Consider the following 22,923-nt stretch of genomic DNA (forward strand, 5'->3'; position numbering starts at 1 on the left):
GCAGTTAAATTCCTCTGGCAGCAAAGTCTGTGGAATGGCGTTTTTACAGTACAGCTGTGTCACTTTCACAATTTCCTCTGCCAGCTAATCACATGAAAACAAGCCCATTTCCTCTTACAGAGTGAGAGATACAGAAACGCAGAAGCACGTGTGTATTTATGGTTTGCCTCTGACAGAACAGGCAACAGCCTGACAAAGTGCTCAACTGTATCAAATACGGCCAGCCTTGACGACAGAGTCCCAGGAAATTAAATAAGCATTTTAGTGCCCAATCCCAAAAATCAGGCCCACTCTGCAAATACATGAACTCTAGCAAAACAACAAACAGGGTGGCATACTGTGTTGCTGCTTGGTGTGTGCCAAAAGGATCTGAGAGACAGGTTTCCAACTCACCAGTTCTGTCACTGCCTCACTTCATCCCATCTTCCAAGTCGAGTCCCAGTGGGTGAGTACTGGGGTCTGGCAGCGAGCTGGAGGGCCCTCGCTTGGTTAATGACAATGCGCCCTCTGCTGATACAAGAAATTTGTTTATCAGACTTGATCAGGTTTCAGAGTTTGATGCTGAAGCCTTCCAAAGATCTTAGATGTCAAACAGGCACAAATGGATTAGACCAGCACATGACATAAAGCACCACAGAATGTCACTTTCTACGAGCACGTTTTACTTGGTGCAGAGATCATTTGGCTGTATTTGGTAAAAGGTAAGGCAAAATGATAGTTTCCCAAAAGTTGATATATAGCAGAATAACAACCCCTCTTCCTCATACAGAAGGAAGGGTGGTGGTATATGGAAGGCAATAAGGAGGCTGCTGCATTGCCAAGAGCAAAGTATTCTCCCAAGCACAAGACTCCAAATCACTTTTACAGCTGAGGCCATTCAGATAAGGACTGAGCCCAGGGTTACTCCATCCGTCACTTCTGCCACTTGTAAAGATCCTGAAACAGGGACTTTTTCCGCACACAGAAATTCCTGCTCTCCATTTGGCTCTCTGCTTGTCTCAGCCTCTACTCAGAAGTACAAAGAAGTCTGCCAAGATCTGTGCTAGAGGACCAGAAGGTTACAAGAGCCCTCAGAGGCTTTCTCTAGCCATTCCTCACTGACGTCTGTTTAGCAGTTCTCCCACAGATGAGACTCTGCTCCTTCCTTGGTTATCTGTATCCATGCTTCACTATCCTAATTGCTGAATGTTTCTTTTATTCCTGTGGTTCCATCTTTGGGAAAAGGTATGCTTTTTTTTCCCCTCTGATTGGATAACCCAAAAATACAGGTAATAGACAATGATAACTCAAATTAAATACCTTTCACTGTATGGCTGGAAGCCAAACTACCTTCTTATTAGCTGCCTTGAGGCCATAATGCTATAGAGCCTGGGGTGAGCATTAGAGACGAAGAACTGTCTCTACCTTGCTGCCCCTTGGGCCCAAGGAAAGGATATCCCTTCCCTAGCTGGAAGGGCTTATGGGGAACAAAGAAGAATCAGCCAGCACTTTCCTCCCTGCAGGCAGCCTTTCCACAGGTTTTCCCCTCAGCAGCCCTGCTCGCCTGCTCCTGCTGGTTCAGTGTTTGTGCTGAGTCAGGATGACAGGGCCCTGCACAATAAATTGATGATATGAAATGTCCAGGGACAGATCCTCTTCAACAGAACATCTATATGACCTTATACAAAAAAGTGGTTTAATGTGAATGGAAAAGGATGCTGACTCCACAACTTAGCAAAAGCTCAGTTTCTCATTTACCTAAATGAAAAGCCCTTGAAGGTGTGAAATGCAATTCTAGATACAGTGGCACCAAGCCAATTACTCCAGAATTTACCATTAGCTACTTAAGCAACTCAGTGTCAAAGCATAAAATTACCTCCATCCAGTATTAGCTGGAAGCAACTACTTTTGTAACACTTTTTTTTTTTCTCTATGTTGTTTCTATTTCATCTTCAAAGCTCAGCTATTCCTTTTGCCCTTATACCATATGTGTCCGGAACAACCCTTTTCTTTTAACACTGAGACTGGGTTTCATTTATTGCACATCACCACAGGGGAATCAGCACTTCATCTTTCCCCAGGTAGAAATGTGCTGATCAGCCTAATCATTCACGTGAAGCAAAATGATCCTTAACTGTACAGCAGCCATGGCAGGTGTGAGAGACAGCCTGGACTGCTGATGCATGTCTGTCTGTCTTTGTGCAGCTATTCCCAAAGAGCAACACCAGGCATAAGAGAGAGGAAGAGCTGTATTTCTTCTAGCTCTCCACAGAGGGGAGGCTAGAGCTTTGTCTGGCAGAAAGAGAAAGCAATCTGCATTGTGGAAACCTGCTATAACTTACCCTGTTCTCCCCATTTCTGTCCCAAGTAGGAAAAGGTGCATGATGCTGGATTAACAACATATGCCTCAATCTGCAACAGAGCTGGATATCTTAGCCCAGTTTAACAGCAAGTGATCTGTTCTTGTACGGGAGATCTTGCTTCTGTATTTGCTCAGAAAATTCTGGGGTTTTTTCAGGGTCTACTCCTGCAAACATTAAAAAAAGAAAAAAGCAATCAACCACATTTATCTGAGCAAGGGATCTAGCTGAGAGACTGATGGGCATTTACACCAAAAATTGGAGCCATATCTTTGCATATAAATGTGTCAGCTGCAAGGAAGACAGGCGGTTTCTCAGCTTGTTACATCAGCTTCATTGCCCTTCAACTAGCTCTTGCATAGCCATTCTCGAAACATGTTTGCTTCATCGTAAATGCCATAAGCCCACTCCATCTGTAACAGAGCTTGTGAGGTCTCCATAAATATGCATCTCTCCACCAAATCAAGCTGCATTTCCAGGGGAATTAAATCAAATGCTGTATGTTCAAAATTATTGCCTACATGGGAAAAATAATATACAGAAGTGGTTTGCGAAGGTGATAAAGATTCAGTCCAGCTTATAGTTCAGTAAAACCCTTTCTCACTTCTGCGCAGAGGTCTCAAAAGAATTACAGTATTAAATTGAGAGCTGGCAGGTGCAAGTCTCAGCACAATTCACTCCATACGGAATCACATACATGGCTATTTTTAGCGAATGAGAGGTTGTGGCTTTGCATCCTGTTCTTGGAAAGAAACCCCAAAATGGAACATTTCCAAATTTAGCACTCTGTTAAGGAAGCAATTAAAGAGAGGCAAGCATGAAAAGACTATTTACAGGTATTGTCCACATAACCTTGGAATCTAAATGCCGTGGGTTGGCCATCATAAATGAACTGTCTTGTTCTGACCTCAAGGCACATTTTATATATGTAATTACTGCGGGGCTATGCAGCAGAATTGGTGTATTAACTCAAAGTGGGAAGGCCTGCATAAATGGCAATACTGAAAAGCTTATGCAGTTGATATATTATCAGGCATAGAGAGATCATATTAAGTGGATGCAGTCAAGAGACCAAACGGATTTCTCCAGAACGTTTTTTAGACAAAATGGACCAGCAGAAAGCATAGGCCATGGCTTGGCTGCATATTAGCTCTCACTTTTCATCCAACCTCACCTGTGATGTACTCACCTCTTCCCTACAGTATCTCTCCATCAGTGATACATGCAGGTGACGTAGCCACAGCAGGAAACTCCTAGGCACAAGAGAGAGGCCTTGGAGGATCAAGCTGGAGCGTGAGAAGCCTCTCCTAGTTCTGGGAAGAAACGGAAAGATCAGAATAGCCGAGCACGCTGGCTGCAGCTCACCACTCTCTTCCAAAGCACTAAGGGGTTTGCCAGGGTACAGGGGACTACTGCAATGTTCCCGCCCCAAGGGAAGGAAAGGGAAGGGAATTAGCTCGATGTACCTTGCTGACTCCAGACAACAGTCTGGGAAGCCTCAGATGCCAGGGGAACAAAAGGTAGATTTGAAGGACTGAAAAAGACAAAAAAAAAAAAAAAAAAAGCAGTTTTACACTTTACAAAGACATTAAAGATTCCTACCTCCACCTCTGAAATACAGGTATAGAGAGTGGAGGAATGGGCACAAATTTATCTCTTTGTTCTTGGAAGTAAATTACTGCTGTGGCTTAGGAGAAATAGGACCTTGTCCTAAGTCTATAATGATCTATTTAGCTTTGAATCTTTTTAAAGGTCAGCACATTTGCTCTGTGCTCCTGGCAAAACCACACTGCCTTCTTCTTCCTGCAGGTATTGTGCTCCCTACAGAATATCAAGCAATTAGTATCAGGTAAGCATGCAGCAGCCTGGGGACTGGGATCTATAGACAATCCCCATGGGGACTGGAAGGGCATGGGTTTCTCTCGCCAGGGCCCATCCCACCACCCTCAGTGAGGGAGCAGCCCACAGCATCAGGCACCTCCATGGGGATGGGCTGAGGTCAAGCCAGGTAGTCAGCCCACAGGTCAGGATCAACATCTATGTCTGTGGCAGAGCTAGAGACCAGCACTCCTTAGCATAACTCGGGAAGAGACTGAAGGCCCAGAGCAAAGCTGAAATAGGGCCCATGGGCAGAGGTGTGGGTAGAGGCCCCAGGTGAGGCTGGTCAGGGCCATTAAGGTGGGCAGCAACAAAACTAACCTCCCAGAAAGACTTAGCAAACGCAATGCCTCCCCTGCTTTACACTGATAAAGAGCATCTGGTAGGATCAGATAAGTAAATGCACTAACAGCATGCGAAGTTATCGGATCGATACAAAGAAAGGCAATGCCTATGTTTAAAATTGCTTCTTCATAAGTGTTCTACTCTCACTGTGTTTCACTTTCACATGGTAAACCAGTTAGTTACTCAGCCCATGCATCCATGATCCTTAATATGATGCTTTCCTAGTTCTCCTTCATGTTTGCCACTTTTTGCCACAGTAGCCTGGAATAAAGTCACAGCCTGTACTGTATCCAGAAAAAGATGATCATTCAGGCAGAAATAATAAGGGAAAAAAACCCTCGTTATAGATCTGACCTCTCATGGACTTGGGAAACTAATTGCAATCAATGTCTTCAGCTATACACAATTTACTACAACATGATATGTCTGGCCCAAGAGGTGTGCAAAACTGATCCCTGGAAATGGCTGTTATTCTTCACACACCACTTTAAGAGATGCTATCAGATTCCCCATGCATAAGGCCTCTGTGATTCCGTGCTGAATTACATTTAAACTTACAGAAGTGGGGAGTGCTGCAAGCAAAACTTCAACAGGACACAAAGTGCAGCTGTTTCAGCAGAATATAATGAAAACTGAGAATTCTCTTGCAATGAGCAAATAAGACAGTGAGAAATGCATATGTGATCTTTTGTGGAGCCATACTGTTATGAGACAGGTGTCTACGTATAGCAGTTGCTTCCTCACCTGACAACCTGTACATAACACTTGACTGTCTGATAACTTCCAAGGTATTTTCAAGACCATTTGTTGTTGACTTAGACAAGGGTTAAAGAGATCCATTTTACCTACTTTTGGTGTCTGTTTTTGAGGACCTTTAAAGTCAGCAATGATCTTTGCAACAAACCAAGTTCAGTCTATGATTCGTGATCAATAGTTGGCCCCCACAACAGGATGAGTAGCTCCTGCAACTTTCTACTTTATTAGATGCAATTACTCTTTGATTAGGTGCCCTTTGACAATATAAGAGTCTTGGGTGACTCACCAAGCCCAAAAGATTCTTCTCATACATTAATGTTATGATAATGCCACTACCTCATCATACATAGGGAATTGTTGTTTTATTTTTTTTTATGGCATTTGTTTCACTCTTGACTGTTCAGTGGGGGAAGCAATGACTGCACAGCATAACAACTTCCCTGTAGGGGAGTCCCTGCTGCCAGTGACTGCTATCAAAGGTGGGATATTACTTACAAAACTATTCACATACACAGTTCTGAGATGCAGGGATCATGCCCTGCCCTTATCTTTGTGGAAACCTTGCTGGCTGGACACATTATGAAGCCTATTCTTAACTGGATACCTAATCAAGGCAAATAAAGTAGGATTTTTTTTTTTCCCAGAGGTTAAGTTTTCAGCAGAATGTATTCTTTTGCTTAACGTTTACAATAAAATGAATGCACTGATTAACTTGCATGCACAAAGAAATGCAGCTGGATAATGCTGTATTTTCCATTTGGCTTAGCAACACTACATTTTACCACCATGTGTACATCCAAGCTTTAGAAAAACAAAGAAAAGGGCAGGTCCAGTGCAACATGTAGCTGTGAAATTCTCCTAAAAAAATCATGAACTCCGCCACTATGTCCAATCAAACAAAAAATGTATTTGTGGCCCAAGTCCTGTGTCAGCCATAAGAATGTTGCAATTTTAACAGCAAACAAGAACAAATGCAAAATAATGGAAAGGATGCACAAACCTGCTCCTGGGTTAAAAGCAGTCTCTAAGTGTTAGACTGGAATGAGACCTGCAGAGAGTTGAATTATGGTGCGACTTCTAGGTTTAAAGATCTTTCTCCTTGAAGAAATAGTACCAGCCATCGGTAAAGAGTAGTAATAGAATCATAGAATTATTATGGCTGGAAAATACTTTTTAAGAACATCAAGTTCGACTGTTATCTAAACTCTACCAGGCCCACTTCCAAACCATGTCCCATAGACTTAAAGAAATTATATTTTGATCTGATACTGCAATTACAGTAGCATGTTTGGTTTTTTCTATTAAAATGAGATTGTGATAAGGTGATTAAAAAAAAAAACAAACAACCCAGCAGAATACCTGAACCAAATATTGATGTAGACAGTTGATGTCAGGGTGCAAGAAACTGATCTTCAGCCTAGGCCTGGTGGCTCACACAAACCTTTCGCTGTACAGGAAGTAGCAGCACATACCCACGTGTTTGCTCTCTGCCCTCCCCACCTTCCAAGAGGATGGGGCCAGACTCTTTTCAGTGGTGCCCAGCAACAGGACAAGGGGCAATGGGCACAAACTGGAACACAGGAAGTTCTATCTGAACATGAGGAGGAAGTTCTTTACTTTGAAGGTGGCAGAGCAGTGGAACAGGCTGCCCAGAGAGATTGTGGAGTCTCCCACTCTGGAGATAATCAAAACCCGCCTGGATACGTTCCTGTCCAACCTCCTCTAGGTGAACCTGTTTTGGCATGGGGGTTGCACCAGATGATCTCTAGAGGTCCCTTCCCAGCCCTGCCGTTGACCCTGTGATTTGGAGGGGGGTCCCCTGCGGCGAGACCCCCGGGCGCGCTCCCCGCCCGCGCCGCTGTCCGCCTCCGTGGTGCTGAACGGCGGCAGCGCCCGCCCGGCAGGGCCCGACCCAGCTCCTCCGTGCTGCCTCCGGGACGAACGGCGGGATTAAGGCTGCGGTAATCGGGGCCGGATTAACTCCCTGGAAACCGGCTGCAATCTGAGCAGCTGCAAATGTCCCCCCGACCCGAGAGATGAGGGGCGGGGGTGGGGGGGTCGGATGTGCGCATCCACCGCCCAGATGCTGCGCCGCGATTAAGGGGGAGGGAAAAAAAAAACAAACACAAATATACCATCCGCCGCTTTTGGGAAGGGCGAGGCTGGCTGGGATCCGGCAGCCCCTCCTCTTCCTTCTCCCTCCTCCTCTTCCTCTCCCTCGCAGCCTCCCTCTCCTCTCCCGGCCAGCCGCCTTCAGCGGAGGGGGCGAGAAGAGCGCAAAGCCCTCAGCCCCTCTTCTCCCTCCCTGCCGGCGGCAAGCGATGGGCGACATTCCCGGTCTTGTGAAAATCAGCGTCTCCCTCAAAATCCAGCCCAATGATGGGGCGGTGTATTTCAAGGTGGACGGGCAACGCTTCGGCCAGAACCGCACCATCAAGCTGCTGACCGGGGCCAAGTACAAGATCGAGGTGGCCCTCCGGCCAGGCACCATCCAGGCCACGTAAGTGCAGCCTCCCCTGCTCGGAGAGGCTTCCCCAGCCCTCCCCCTTTCCCCTCCGCTTTATTTTTAGAGGTTTAATATTTTTTTCCTGGCAGGCTGACAGTACAGGGTTCCTGTGATTTCTCCCTCCCCACACCCTTTTGCTTTGGTGGCCCTCGTTTCTAGGTTCCTGGCCAGCTGTTCCCACTGCTTTGCCCAGCTGGCTTGGGAAAGAGGCCGTGTTTTGGAGTCGCTTCCTTCCCTCTCCCTCCTCACCTTCTCTTGGAGCTCTTTCAAGCCCAGCTCCTTTTCTCCCTCCTTCCCTGCGGTTTGCCCTGGAGGCAGAGGGAAGAGGCCCCTCCAGCCCTGCATGTCAGGGACGAACCATGCCCAAACCTCGCTGCAGCATGGCAAAGCAGAAACCGAGACCAGGGAGGATGCAGACGGGGAAATCAGCCCTGGAGAGGGGATTCAACTAACCCATCCCCAGCTACTGGAGACCAGACCCCCCACCCCCTTTCCCTTCTACACTGTCCCTGGGTGACTGCAGAGCCCTGACATTTTTCAGGAGCCCCAGTGAGTCAGCAGCACCTGCAGGTCTGCTAAAATCCCTGAAGCATCCTCCAAGCACAGAGGCTTCCAGGCTGCAAACCCATGTACTGGCTCCAAGCTGTGAGGGAAGGGGTCATGCGGGCCTGCTAAAAGGCTGGATCCCATCTCTCTGCAGGACAATGGGCATCGGGGGCGTCAATGTCCCGCTGGAGGAGAAATCGAGGGATGCACAGGTGGCCTCTTACACAGGGATCTACGACACGGAAGGGGTGCCCCATACCAAGAGCGGGGAGAGACAGCCCATCCAGGTCAACATGCAGGTAGGTGGTTCTCTGCACGGTGGGAGCCTGGCATGGGGAAGACAAGGGAGGGCAGCAGGGGGCTGACTCTCAGAGAAAGGTGTGGAGGTGAAAACCTGATCACAGCTGCTGCCCTTCTCTTTGCTTTGCATCAGGAAGACCGCTGGTAAGAGCATAGCTGGAAAACACAAGCCCTGCTTCCCAAGGGGAAGCCAAGAGAACAGCAAGGGCTAGGAAGCAGCAGGGGGATTTCTAGAGACCTGCAAAGCCCTTTGGGGTGCTGCAGCAGAAAGAAATATGAGCTGAACCTCTCGCCTCTACTGCAGGACATATTACAGACTTCAGGCAACTCCCACCACGGTCCCTGGCTGGGAATCCAACCCCAAGCCCCCTTTTTCCTGCCAGCACTGCCAGGGGTTTTGGAGCAGACCATGCCCCAAGCACAAGGAGTGACTACTCTCCCCTTCCTCCTGTCATATGCAGGATGCCTGAGGACCTGCCAGAGGTTGAAAGCATGTGTGAAAACACCACCCCCATCACCAGCTGTCTTCTCCCTTTCCCCATACTCTTCCATTATCACTTTATCTCTGCATCCACAAACCTAAAATCTTATTCAAGTGGCTCCTCACACCAACCTTAAAGAGAACCTCCAAGGGTCAGAATTGCTATATGCCATGACCCCAAAGTAAGATGAGAAAAGCTCCAGCCCACAAGGCAGTAAAGCTGGCAGAAGACAGGAAGAGCAGCGGGCAGATTTCCACAGCCACAGCACTCTTTGGGTGGTGCGCTCGGGGTGCAGAGGGAGACTTGTTTTGTTCTGGCCTTGGTTTGGTTGGTTGGGGTTTTTCCCCCCTCTTCTGATTACAGTTGTGAGGGATTCCTGCTCTTTATTCCATGCCTCCTATACCAAAAAGGGGAAACGGGGCAGTAAGCCATCTTCCTCTGAAGCTCTCCTAAGGGTCTGTTTCAACTTACACAAGCCCACGAGATTTCAGCTTTTTCTCACATCTGTTCACTGCGCGCAAGATTTCATCTTGATCTTTATCTTCACTATTTTCTCTCTGAAATCATCACTTAGCACGACAATCCCCTTCTGAATAAGAACCCTAATGTCTCCAATTGGCATTTCTAATAATTACAGCATGGGTAACAATTTTGGAGATCCACATCACATTAACAGTTACCACTTCATAACCCTAAGTTAGTAAGACTACCCTGAAGTATTTGTCCACATTTATAATTTTTCTATATAGTCAGCTCCTTTTAACACCCAGGAAAACCAAACACCCAGTAGGACTTCTCAACCAGCAGAACTGGGCTGCTGGATGCCAGAGTTGAGTATTGCAGTTATATTTCACAATGTCCTTATACCAGGAGGTGAAGGGGCAGCGCTCCCAAAGAAACAGCTGCTTTGACTAAGGCATCCCTATTTTGATAGCCACCATTACCCTTAAGCATAGCACTGATGTGAACTCTGAAAATCTGGAAGTTTAACTTTTCTTGTGGAGAAAACCAAGTCAAATCACAAATGAAGTAATTCCAAGAAACGCAAGGAGGGTCTGATTTTCAGATACAAGCTCCGAGATGGTTTGTTGCAACATCAGAATGAGTAGCCACAATATTTGTCCAAACCATTGCTTTTACTAATCAAATCTTGGGATATTAACCATGAAGCTAACAGGATTCTCAAGCATTAAGCAGGTCCTCACCCCCTTTTAGGATCTGATCTTGATAAATAGGTTCCTCAGTACAGACTTAGGTGTCCACAATTGATACTTTTAAGTATTAAATATAGGCAACTCAACGGGGATTTACGTGTTTAACTCATCATTTAACTGCTTAGCTAGACAGAGCCCTAACAGATTTAGGGAACCAGTCTCAGATACCCCAGTCTGAAAACTGCTTCTGATACCTTCTTCCTGAATCTTCAAAATTGGGCTTACTGCATACAGCTTTAAATTTTCCAATTTCCTTCAACTATGAGGAACTTCTGCCTCCACTTCCTTTTCTAGAACAGGCGGGATCCTGATGCATCCTAGGGAGATAAGGACACTATTTAAGGCATAAAATCTGAACTCACATTAGAAATAGATTGTGAGGTCAGCCCTGCAGTTAAAAACTGGTCTGATGCTGCTAATCTAATCCCCAAAAGACAGAAGGTCCATAAAGGCCCATAAGAGTTTATTTCCCGCCTGATTTAAAAGTTTAAACAAATAATTCTTTGTGCTCCCACTTTAACTGGCTGTTAGACATCTGACCTGTTACAGCCATAGTTTACATGTGTAAAGCAGCAATCCTGCTTCTGAATTCCAGAATCTGAGGATGCATTTCTGTTACCTGAATGCTCAATTACGTGCACTATCCAGAAACTGTTAAACTGTCTAGCCAATGGTGGAAACTAAGCTAGAAACCTCTCTTTGGGTCTCTTTTTATTCTTGGTCAGACTAGACCAAGATTGAATAAAGAAGCTAAACCTCTATTCCCAATAATAAATAGCCATCAAATCATCCCAGCATGCAAATTTGGAGTGATTAAGTAACTATTCACTCCTATAACACTGGATGACAGAGAATAGCAGACAGGGAAATAGGCTTCTAAACCTCACCTACAAAGAGTAAGGGCCATCCCTCCTCCCTGGGGAAGCCCCTTTACAGGCCCAGCAGAGGACCCAGGATTCAACTGCAGGATCCATGGGAATTCAGGGGAGTTCTGAGGATGCAGTATGCTCATTACGCCACAAAGCTGCTGCATCTGCTAAGTACCGGGCTGGGGGTCACAGGGGCACACATGGTAGTAGACAAGCTCTGCAATTAATTCTTTCCTTCTCCTGGAAATCCACAGCAGTCAAACTACTCAGGGTAGCTCAGCAAACTGGGTCATTGGAGGAAGATAGAATTAGTTTTCTCCCTCTGTCTTGTTGAAATTCAGATCCTCCATACATTAATGAAATGAAATGCTGCTCTTGTATCATATCACCTTCTGCAAATGCTGTTAGAAATGCCTTTTCTTCCTCAGTTTCCAGACTGAGGGTGGCTGATGCTCCTCTCTGACAATTTCTCTGTGAGGATTGTGCATGGTAATATCCAATGTGCTTAACCTTCACTATCTTGCATTACAAGTGTATCAGGATTACTATCAATGATGATTAATAAAAAAAAAAAAATCTTAATTAAGGTTTTAGATGCTGGGAGGGATAAAATAGCCTGTACATCTGATTCTCTCTTTGTCAAAGGAATTAGCAGAAATATTTCAGCTACTCCTTTAAGGTAACACTTAGAACTGGAGCCAAATAAAAACCTTCCACTGACAGCACACAGCAACTCCTGCTGTTGTCACGGATAAATTTAAGTTACCACAGTGGGCTGAGGGAAGGTTTAAAGCAACGTCCATTATGCAGCAGCAGCTTACAAACCACACTGTGAATTAAAAATAAATAAATAGACGTCTTTCTGTGAAAACTGGATACAGAAGGCTCTGCTTGCAACTCAGGAAGAGTCACTGTGTACAAGGGCTTTCATACTGACTTTGCAAGTGTGATTATAATAGGCAGATGATCAAAGGTCAGCTCGCAGGCACATGATGGGAATGGAAAACAGTCAAATGAAGAAGCTGTCATTAAAGTAGGTGATGGAAATATTTACAAGGAAAAAATGGTGAAGAACAGTGTCATTTAGCAGCACTGAATCCACTATCTAGTATCTTCTAACAACATAACACAATCAACAAACCATACTACTTGGACCAACAACAATGCACATAGGCTTCACATCCACACTTTAGACTCTCTGGAAGGTCTCAGGGCACAGGAACTCAAATTTTACATCACCATCATAACTGAAGTTGTGATGTATCCTTGTAAGCCTCATTCATACAGCTTTTCTGATATTACAAGGGCTGACATTAGCAATGGCTTCAAAAAACAGCAAGAAAATTTATTTTACAGAACTTAGTGTAGCTATAGTCCCATTCACTTCAAAGTTGCAATCAGACAACTTGCAGTCAATGTCTCACTACCGCTTCACTGTATCAGACCCTCATCTGCTAACATGCACTGATTATCTCCTTCCTAGCCTCTCTTACTCCTATCTAAGTTTGAAAAGCTGCTCTATCACAGTACAACTAGGAATTACAGAAATGCACAAAGGAGAACTTATTTCGCTTAAGTTTCATGTAAAATGTGGAACAGAAACCCAGGGAAGGACTAGGTGATCTAATAGCAGCATGTCTCAATCAAGACACTGCAAACACAAGGCTACAATGTATAAGGACATTAAAGATTTCAGATTGAGCAAAAGAAGGAATTTTCCCAGTAGTAGCTGCAGCCTCTAGGTATGGTATAAAGGTGAAGTGATGGCCTGTATCACTACAGATCACTGCTGCACAATACGTATATACAAGCCACTGAGATGACCATGCCAACTACTGCTGTGTCATCTTAAGAGGGATTATAGCTTTGATTCTTGCTGGTAGTAACATTTATTCATATGGGAACTTGAATATTTTTACTCCCTTGGCTTTCCCAGATTGAAGTGCAAGAGGAGAGTACATGGAGAATCTGATCCTTCATGTTTTATGTATGCCTAAGCATAAAGGACTTTATATCTGCTAGAGCAGGCTTTACAGATGTTTGATTTATTGACTTGATAACCTTTATATCAGCTGTTTTACATTTTGTAAGAGTGTTGTTTCTCATTAAGTGAGAGAAACCAACAAAATAATCAGCTCACTAACACTGATATTCCCTTTTCCTCACAGTTTAACGACATTGGCGTTTTTGAAACAGTCTGGCAAGTCAAATTCTACAACTACCACAAACGGGATCATTGCCAATGGGGAAACAGTTTTGGCAGTATTGAGTATGAATGCAAACCAAATGAAACACGCAGTCTTATGTGGATCAATAAAGAGTCCTTCCACTGAAGAGATGTGAAACCAATACTGCTGGACAATCTCCCTAAAGAAAAAAATCTACCTTTTTAAACCAGCAAAAAGCCTTAACAAAGGCATACCATAACGTTGCTTTGTCCCATAAAGTTCCAACAACTATGTTGTACATACAGGTGGTGCCACTAAAATTTTGCCTATTATTGTATTTTACGTTTACCATGGCATCCACAACATTCTTTATATGTCACCCTGAGAATACTGAAAAGTTCATGGTAAAGAATATTTGATAGCTGGGTAGAAAGTCATACTGTCATGATACTGTCATAAGCATTTGGATTATTCTCCACTAAATGGTTCTACTAGACCTAACAACTTTTGTGAAGTGTTTTGCTTTATTGCTTAGAATTTGGATGCAACATCAAATTGGTGATTTCTGTATGTATATTTGTGTTTGCTCCTAAAAATTGGTGTGCTCCTTCAAGCATTTTGTTGTACATGTCATCCCAGTGGACAGCAAAAAGAGCAAATTATGGATATGTGTAGGTTTAGCTAAATGGCAGCTACTGCACTGTGGATATTGTGCTTTCATACCAGGGAATTTGGAAACTCATTCTCCCTTTTGTTAAGTGCTGTAAGATATTCCGTGAAGTTTGCTACTTTACCAAATCTCCCAGAATAAGATTCTTTGTTGTTAAGTTTTCCAGTCTCTGAAATAGCTTTAGGAAACGGTATCAAACATGCTAACCTGAATGAAAGAAAAGCAATAAAACAGTTGTGGTATCAAAGACATCTAACAACATGGCTAATATCTATCTTAAGATCATATAGTATTCTTGAAAGCTACAGCAGCCATACTTAATTCAGTTCTTAGAGTAAGAGTTCTGACAGTAACCTCCATTTTTGTTTTAATTACACATTGCTCAAATCAGTGAAATACTACAAATCAACTTGTTCAAGCCTGACCACTGTATTATACCAAAATCGACAGGATTTCTGACCAACAAACACTCAGCAGTGAGAGAAGTGCAGATCCCCTTGCATGTTTATACATGCATTGCACTCTTTCAAATAAAGATAAGCATGTAAGCATTTGCATGGTTATGACTAAAGGTGCTACATAAACACTAGATCGGTGTTTAACACACAGACAACAAAAACCAAACATCTTTTCTTTCAGTAACTAAAGCCGGGAAACAACTACACTGTCCCATCCCCAACTTGGGCTGAAGTAGGCTGTCAGTTCTTGCATATCTGTTACTCCCTTTGTGAATAATTTGTAAATTGTGTATGTAAATGGTAACCATGACTTTTGATCTTTGTAATAAAGGACTTAAAACTATTTCTTCTCTAGTATGACTATCTAAATGAGATGAAGATACTGTATCAAAAAGGGCAGTGGTTTTAGAAAGTCAGACAGCAGAGGGTATGTAGTCAGTGCTTTCCAGTCCAAAGTATCTCATGTTCTTTACCCAAAGCTACTGTTTCTAGGAAATACAAATTCAATGTGCTAGAATGCAGTTAATGCGATAACACTCAATAGAGCCTACTGCTAAAATTCAACTGCATTTTGTTGCACTAACATAGTATGGAAAGCAGAGATTTAGGACAGAAGCAAAATACCAAACAAATCTTTTCTTCCATTGAATTATTAATCAAAAAGTTTGACTGACTGCAGATTTCTACAGACAGAAGAGCCTGACAGTAGCACTGATATAATACACCACTGGAACTGCGAGCTAGCCAGCTGCATCTCTACTCTGAGGCAATATTACACAGGCAAAGTTCACTGTGATAAAATTCTAGAAATAATCCCATGTTAACTTCTTTCCTAGGCTCTTCCTGGACTACAGAAAGAATTCTTTAAAATGAAAAAATTGAACTAAGCAGATTCAAATTAAATGTGTTTTTCAGACAAAAGTATTATTGCCAGCACTTTAGCAGAAATTTCCAGATAACAGGCGTCAATGATATCAAATTTCCAGCTGTCACTCAATTCCATCTCTGCACTGCTAGAATATGATTTTCTTCCGCAACAATGGGTATACTTTGGTTTGTTTTGTTTGAACATACAAACCAGAATCACAACAGTAAGAAATATGTAAGAGTCTTAAATTAAAAGAGAAGCGTCTGTACTACTAAAATTAAAATGTGTAAGACAGGCCTTCACTTTGAGTTCAGCTTCTATAAAATCTTTGGCCCAAGATGTCCTAGCCCTCCAGTATTTAAGAAATATTATAATTAATAAATCCAGCCTAACCTGGCACAGGGGGGCTATTTCTCCCAGGTAGCTGGAAGTAGACCTTTCCCAAGGTAAACACGCATGTTAATATTAATGCCAAACAGGGCTGCAGTTTTCTCATGTCCTAGCAAGCCCCGAACCAATTCAGCTGAAATTCAATTCAGAAAGTGGTCAAGAAAGAGCCTGCAGATGGAGTGAGTTGCTTTTAAAAGGAAGAAGAGAATAGCCAGACCAACTGTGTCTTGCACACTGTGTCCCAACACTGAACATTGCTGCCCAGGACCACAGCACCCCTTTCACACACAGCGGCAGTGATAAGAAGGATGAGGACTTGTTAACAGCTTATCATGGGGAAGGTGTAAATGGCATTTATCAGCTGCTACATCCTTCTCCTCCAGATGAGGTGTAACCATACAGAAGTGTGGCTTGATGGCCTTGCATCATTCCTAAATAGAAGATTATTCATGTGGTGTTTGTTAAGTATCCATACCACCATGGATGACAGCACTGATGCACTGTATATGTAAATCAAAACAGTCCCATTGACTTCCCCTTGCTCAACAAGTGCTTTTCTAACACAGCAAATATTTGCTCCCAGTAAAGGAGACCCAAGACTTTAGCAGTTCCCTAAAAGTAATTTTTTTAATTTCTTTCATCCAGGACAACTCTGGTAAATATTCATAAAACTTGAGTCACTAAAAAACTGTTGCTGTGACAGTTCTAGCCATTATTCAATCAGCAGCATTTAATCTCCAGAGAAGTTTGTTCTTTACACAGCTTTTTCTAATCAGTATTTCCATTTTGGGGCAGACCTCCAAAATTCAGAACAGGACACAATACACGAAGCTTAAATATATATTTATTTCTATCCATTACAATGTCAGAAAATGCTGACAATGTGTCAGTCCAGCTGAAACCACAAAGCACTCATATCTGAAGGTTTTAAATATGAGAGATGTCAAGATTTTTCTCATGAAGTGTCCATCTTACATTTTGATAATCAAGACAAACAAATATACCAAATTTTTCAGAGTCACTTTTTCATAATTAGGTAGTTAACACTTTCAGACTGCTGAGTAAAAGGACCCAAGAGCAAGTTATTAGTCATGATTATTACAGTTGCGATCCTGCATAGAGCTTGCATTAGATCATTAGAGTTTGCACAAGGCTTTATGTTTAGCACAGCTACTACAGGCTTTGGCGTCTCCTACCACTTGACTGTATCTGAAGAAATAATACAGTTAAAGTCTTCATGCCCTACTAATACAAGTTAGGGACGTTTCTATGGCTTCAGCTGAGGCTCTGACCATTGGTTACAGATACAGAGTGACCTTCGGCGATTCCAGACTAGCAGAGTATCAGAAAATCTCGTTTATTCCATTCTTCCTATAAAAGATGTGAACAGAACTTCTGTACAATGAAGCTGTAAGTTCTGCAATACAAGGCTTCTACGTGCCAGCAGAGGTTGGTTTCCATTTGGTTACCAGCACCTGCCTCACTTGCTATGTAAAATTGAGGCATGTGCTATGTTGAACAGTTCTATTCTTCTACAGTTTCAGTGTAAAGCTTTGATTAAATAAGGACATAGCACATTGTAAATGCTAACCTCTTCCTGAGATCTGAAACAAGTGCTGTGGCTTTCAGAATCCAGAGCATTGAGCGTTGCCTTAATAGCTGTGTCAACCCTGAAGCACAAAGCAACAGTATAGTGTGTCTTACAACATTCATTTTTTCCCTTTAGCTCTACAAAGCTCACAAGCCTATGATTGGAAAGTCCCTTCACTGCAGCTAATCCACATCTTTGGCTAGGAGAGACAGGCAGTCCTGCCCATGGGCCCTCCCTGCTGCACACTTGGCAGCTTTCGCCAGCATTCCTTGGACTGCTTCCTCTTCCCCTCTCCCTAAGACCAGGATTCAAGGCTTCAAATCCCTGTGAGCCCTGGCTTTCAGCCTTAGGAAGACAAAGCTGCATCAACCCAGGAAGAGCCAAACCAGTCCTCCCTGCATTGTTTTCTCTGTCCCTACCTCAAAGTTCTTGATTATTTCTCTTGTTAATCAACACAGCTCAGTTTGGTGCACTAAGGAAGGATAATCCAATGTCTGACCTTATACATTACATATAACCTTCTTTGCCTCTTCCTGCAGAAGAAATTCACAGGAATTCCAACTGTATCCCAACTATAGATAAGAAAATTACCGGGTACCAAAAAAATAAAGAACCAAAGTTGGACTATAGAAAGCACTATGGTCAGATGGTCCTAAAGCACAGATGATCAGCAGTGGAGGTCCTGCAGCCTCTGCCATTACAGCACCGGAGAACTCAGATGACTACATAGATTGCTTCCATGGTGCTCTAACACTCACTGAACTTCTCTGTATAGTAAGATATACAGAAGTGAAGAATCATAAGCTTTTGTGAGTTCTCCCACTGCAATCACTGGTTTTTAATCCTTTGGCCTGCAGTAAGTTACACCACTCTGGTATGAGTACATAGATACAAAGAGATCTCCATGGGAGACAAGGCTTAAATGCAATAATAGCTTTTCCATCAACGTTGATTCCCAAAATCTCAAATTGAAAAAATAGTTCATAAACAGCACACCTGCATTGACCAAGTGTAAGGCTTTGATAATTTGTTGTGCCTTGTTTGGACAAACTTGCATCTCAATGCTACCATATACAAGTGCTTCATATGCTACACATAAGGCCTCTGTGTCCCTCCCCCAGAGGACACTCTACTTCCTTTATTCCAAATAGCAAGGAACAGTCTGGTATCCCATCCAATGACTTCTGCAGCCTTCAAACAATCTTGAGAGAAGCAATAATCAGTTGATGATGATGAAGGCGGCACAGGCAAGAACCATATGAGTGCGTTGGAGGTAAGGTGGACCTTCTGCCCATTCTCAGCATGGTAACTGCAAGGCAGGTGCCATCCTCCTGTTACAGGAGTGGCTATGATAACATCGTCACTAATATCTACATTAAGCTACAGGGACCAAATGTTTTCAGAAGCTTGAACTGAATCGGTATGAGTTTATGAGTTTAATGTGAACCCCAGAGGACTTTGTCTGCAGAGAAATGGCAGTAACATGCAAATAATATCACTACATATACCATTTTCTGACTATGATAGCATTCTTCCACTCAATCTAAGTTGCTATGCCAACAGATTCACCTAAGGTACCTCCACATTTCAGACTTACTGTCAAGAACAAAGCCTGGCCAATTCTATGTACGGAATATATAGTCTAAAGTTAGTGGAGTTTTTTTTGTTGTTGTTGTTTTTAATTAACTGTATGATTTTTATTTCTGGCTTCAGGAACATCTCCGCCCAAATACTACACTACAGGCAAGCTGAGCAAATTCAAGAAATACTACTGTGTGAAAATACAACTGCAGTCATCCCTGTTCTGTATGGAAACTATGACTGCACTCTGCAGTGTAAAAGCATTAGAACAAACAAAAAAAAAGGCATCATATGTCTGTCAGTTCGGTCACAGACTACACACTGTTCAAGAAGCTTGCGACATTTTGTCTATAAGAACAAGGCAATAGTCATATATAAAATGTGCCGATCATCTCATTTTCAAATGCACAATGCTTACAGCAAACTTTGCTACCCTTAAGGTGGATGGTAAAGAAACCAAAAAAAGATGCCAAATGCCCTCCTGGTACAAAGTTCCACCAAAATGTATGGAGTTAACATAAGGGACAAATTTGCCCCAACATGCTAACATGTAGATTAACTGCCCTTGCTTAAAAAAGAACCATAAGAATTTAGACCGCATTTTAATACAAATTAACTAAAACTCACTGAGGAAATACTTCGGGGGGGGTTGTTTTAAATACAGTGAAAAATATTTTCTCTACAGATCACTTGCCCTATCTTAGAAAAATCTTTCTTTTCTCTAGGGATCAAGAACTAATGTTTTGTGCTTGCATACAGGTACAGAATCAATTACATAATGAGCTAGCAGAGCTGAAAAAGTTATTTTAAGGGGTTTTGGTTTTGTTTTTTTAAATAAAACCAGCTAGCAATTCTTACTTCCTTCTGCTATAGCCCGCAATGCCAGCAGCAGCAGCCCTCAAGCACAAATAAGCAAGCAATGCTGCCACATACTTAGCTCCAGGACTGAGATATGATTCAAAAAGCACAGGAAAGGGAGATAATTGGCCACCTCATCAGTCCTCCTATAGCCTTTATTCTTGGAGAACCATGACTAGGACAGGTAAGCACATGTTTTTTCCATACACTCCATTCTACAAATCCAGGAGTGATCATGCCTTATCCGAGACACCAGCTTCTGTCCAGATATTGAAAGGGAAAACAGTGGAGGGGCACGAGCTTGCAGTCCTGGTACTACAGAAACAGCGAAAGAGACAGAGAAATCTCAGAGCATATTCAAAGACAGAGCTTTTGACCCCCAGGCAGTAGAAGAAACAGTCACTAGGAGTCTTCATATGAAAATATAACAATACCAGAGAACCCCCCAAAAATTCTTTTGGTAGTCTCCATCTCAGGCACCTCCAATAATCCAGGTTCTGCTAGCAAGACTGCTCCTAACCTCAAAAATCTCCTACAGAACTTCCTATGGTTTTTATTGGTAAGTAGCTTTAAGCTTCTGGCTCACTAAGCTCAGCGTCAGTAACTTCCCACAGATTTCATACCAATCTCAAAGCTTTTCCGATCTCACTAGGGCATTCTGCAGGCAGTCAGTAGTTGTTAGTGAATACTGTCATAGCTTACCTACTATCCCCTAATGCCCCATTTCATCTTTCATCTGTAATGGAGAGACAGAAAAGGCTTTCTCTTCTCTCACCATTTGCCATTCAATCTATCATGCATTTGCCTTAAAGGTTCTGCACTAAGTAGCTATTTACAAGACTTGCAAGGTCCCCAGTCATTCAATAACTTTTAATGTAATAATCCAAGTGGGTAGAGGAAGCAGCACTATATTCCATATTATGGGACAGGCAAGGAAGCCCTTATACCTCCTATGCAGAGGGCATACCAACTCAGTACATCAATATCCTGTGCAGCAGCACCCCTCAGAATTACTAGAAATTACTCAAAGCAGAAGTTGGCACACCTCAGCCAGAGAGAGTTCGTTACTCTGATTTTGTGCCACTTTCTACTCTGCTTCAAGTAGCACTACCACAGAGTCTTTGAGCTGCGTTCCCGTGAGGCACAGCTAAAAGAAAAAAAGAACAAGTGGCTAAGGAAATCAGAGAGTACTTCTTAGTTCAGCCCTGCCTGAAGCCAAATTCAACACCAGGATAAAATGTGGACACGCAGCAGCCTCCTTCCTCTGACTGCTGCATCTTGTTTTCCCATAGAAATGACCTTGGTGAACAGTTGGGGTGTAAATCAAGACTGAGAGAACTTGCTATATTCTTATAGGGAAGCCTGGATAGAACACAGTGTTAACCTGTATCATGCTGTGGCCAGGCTAGCCTCTTAGCAACTGTCTCACCCATCTTTATTCTAATCAAAATACCAAAACGTAGACATTAACCACGTTGCCATCACATCCTTCTCACCTTCTATGCTGCTACTGATTCTCTAGAAGAGCAGACTATGAAGAGGATAACCTTATACTGTGAGAAGAGGCACAAATTCTCCCTGGTTAGTGCACACTACCTGTTTTTACTTTGCTGGCTCCAAAGAAAAGACAAATCTAAACTGTTAAGCAATCCAGCTTCTGACAAATACTTCATGCAAGCTAAACTTGGCTGTGAAAAATCAAGAAACTGAAATCCTAAAATCCAAAGTGATTATTTCTGCAGAAGGCATCATTTTTACATTGTTCTCCCTACAGAAAGGAAGCGTTTTCTTGGTCAAGACAGTGTAAAGTAGCCCAGGAAAACTCACAGAACAATTTTACTGTTACTGTTCCCACTTTCGTGTCCTAAAATCTGTATTAATTTTCTTCTTATTTTTCAGATTATTCATTTCTTCATGATACAAATCTTGATGTAAGCTAATAATTTGTGTGGACAAACAATGCACTTACTTAAATAGTCACCTAGATTTCTCTTTTACAGTACATATGGTAAGACAACCACCTCTTACTGTCTGGAGAGAAATATGACAAGAACTCACATACTCATATGAATGTTCATACACACAAGCACATGCAAAGAATTGTTTTAATATGTTGAACATTAGTCCCAATTATAAAGATTATTTACAAATAAAAAGAGCCAAACCCCAAGTTAACAGCAGTTCGGGTGTCAAATCCAGGAAATCTTTCTCCTGTATCTGCTCATTATAAGTGTCATGTAAACACTTTCCATTCCATAAGATTCAAGACTGTTTTACTCCACATTTTATTTGATACTGGAGAACTTCAATTGAGGGGTAAAAAAGGTAGAATCAATTTTAGTCTAGCTCCTTCTTACTTTGTCTTTTTTAATAAAAACCTTTCTTACAAATGAAAGATTAAGTGAGGTAATGGTCCTTAGGATGCTGTGGAAAAGTAGTCTGGCTCTATCATATCTCAGCTCACTTGAGTTACCTGCTGTGCAGCCCCTTTGATGCAGAATTCCTGGAGGAGGAGAAGGCTTTAGTACAATCTGCATCAGGTAATCCAAACCAGTGCTTTAAATTACTGCAAAAACACCAGAATATTTCTCTGCAATTCTGTTTCATCCATGGTCTACAAATTTTCAAACAAGACTTCATTTAAAGTGAGCAGGTACAAATTATTAGTCATTACGGTCAAGAATAAATGCCCAGCTCTGTTAAATTTTCTCCCCTGTATTTTTATCATTACTTCAATTCCCACAGCTCTAGTAAAAGAAAGTTAACTCCTGAGGATTCAGGGATTTGAAGTAATGTTCTTCCAGTTGCCTCACAGCAGTTGCTATCATGTGAATATTAAAAACATAGCAAAAATTTTTCCTTCACTTTTGTACTTGGTAGTATATTACAATGAACTGTAGAACTTACGGACTCTAATTTCCTGCCCATTTCCTGTGGATTCTCTGGTGCTTTATTATTACAGTTCAACTCATATTGCAGACCTTCTGTCATTAGAGGCACTAATTTCCACCACTGTTCAGATAGGTAATTTCACAAAACTCAAAGCAACTCAGTACGGGACCTCAGACTTTCTTTTGATTTTCACAGAAAAATTAACATCGGGG

At 42.6% G+C, this 22,923-nt stretch overlaps 1 protein-coding gene and 2 long non-coding RNA genes across 3 annotated transcripts in view; 1 reads left to right on the plus strand and 2 right to left on the minus strand.

The window, feature by feature from the left end:
• Position 1: 1 nt before the first annotated feature.
• Positions 2 to 2,442, minus strand: LOC309670698. The gene is made up of 3 exons (XR_014269032.1): positions 2,322 to 2,442; positions 394 to 507; positions 2 to 27 (listed from the first exon to the last, which is right to left on the minus strand). It is a non-coding gene; the product is annotated as an uncharacterized lncRNA (long non-coding RNA).
• The window catches only part of LOC309670697, a 28,476-nt gene continuing 7,990 nt past the window's right edge, over positions 2,438 to 22,923 (minus strand). The window contains exons 3-5 of the long non-coding RNA XR_014269031.1: positions 3,806 to 3,873; positions 3,529 to 3,652; positions 2,438 to 2,506 (exon numbers count right to left, since the gene is read on the minus strand). This is a non-coding gene — a long non-coding RNA (uncharacterized lncRNA). The remainder of the gene's footprint in view (positions 2,507 to 3,528; positions 3,653 to 3,805; positions 3,874 to 22,923) is intronic.
• On the plus strand, positions 7,640 to 13,568 carry CNRIP1 (cannabinoid receptor interacting protein 1; the record flags this gene model as incomplete). The annotated part of the gene is made up of 3 exons (XM_082481937.1): positions 7,640 to 7,818; positions 8,525 to 8,669; positions 13,404 to 13,568. 3 exons carry the CDS (start codon positions 7,640 to 7,642, stop codon positions 13,566 to 13,568), a joined length of 489 nt encoding a protein of 162 aa, XP_082338063.1.

Source organism: Vanellus vanellus (assembly GCF_965231255.1).
Source record: "Vanellus vanellus genome assembly, chromosome: 3".
Classification (NCBI taxonomy): Eukaryota; Metazoa; Chordata; class Aves; order Charadriiformes; family Charadriidae; genus Vanellus; species Vanellus vanellus.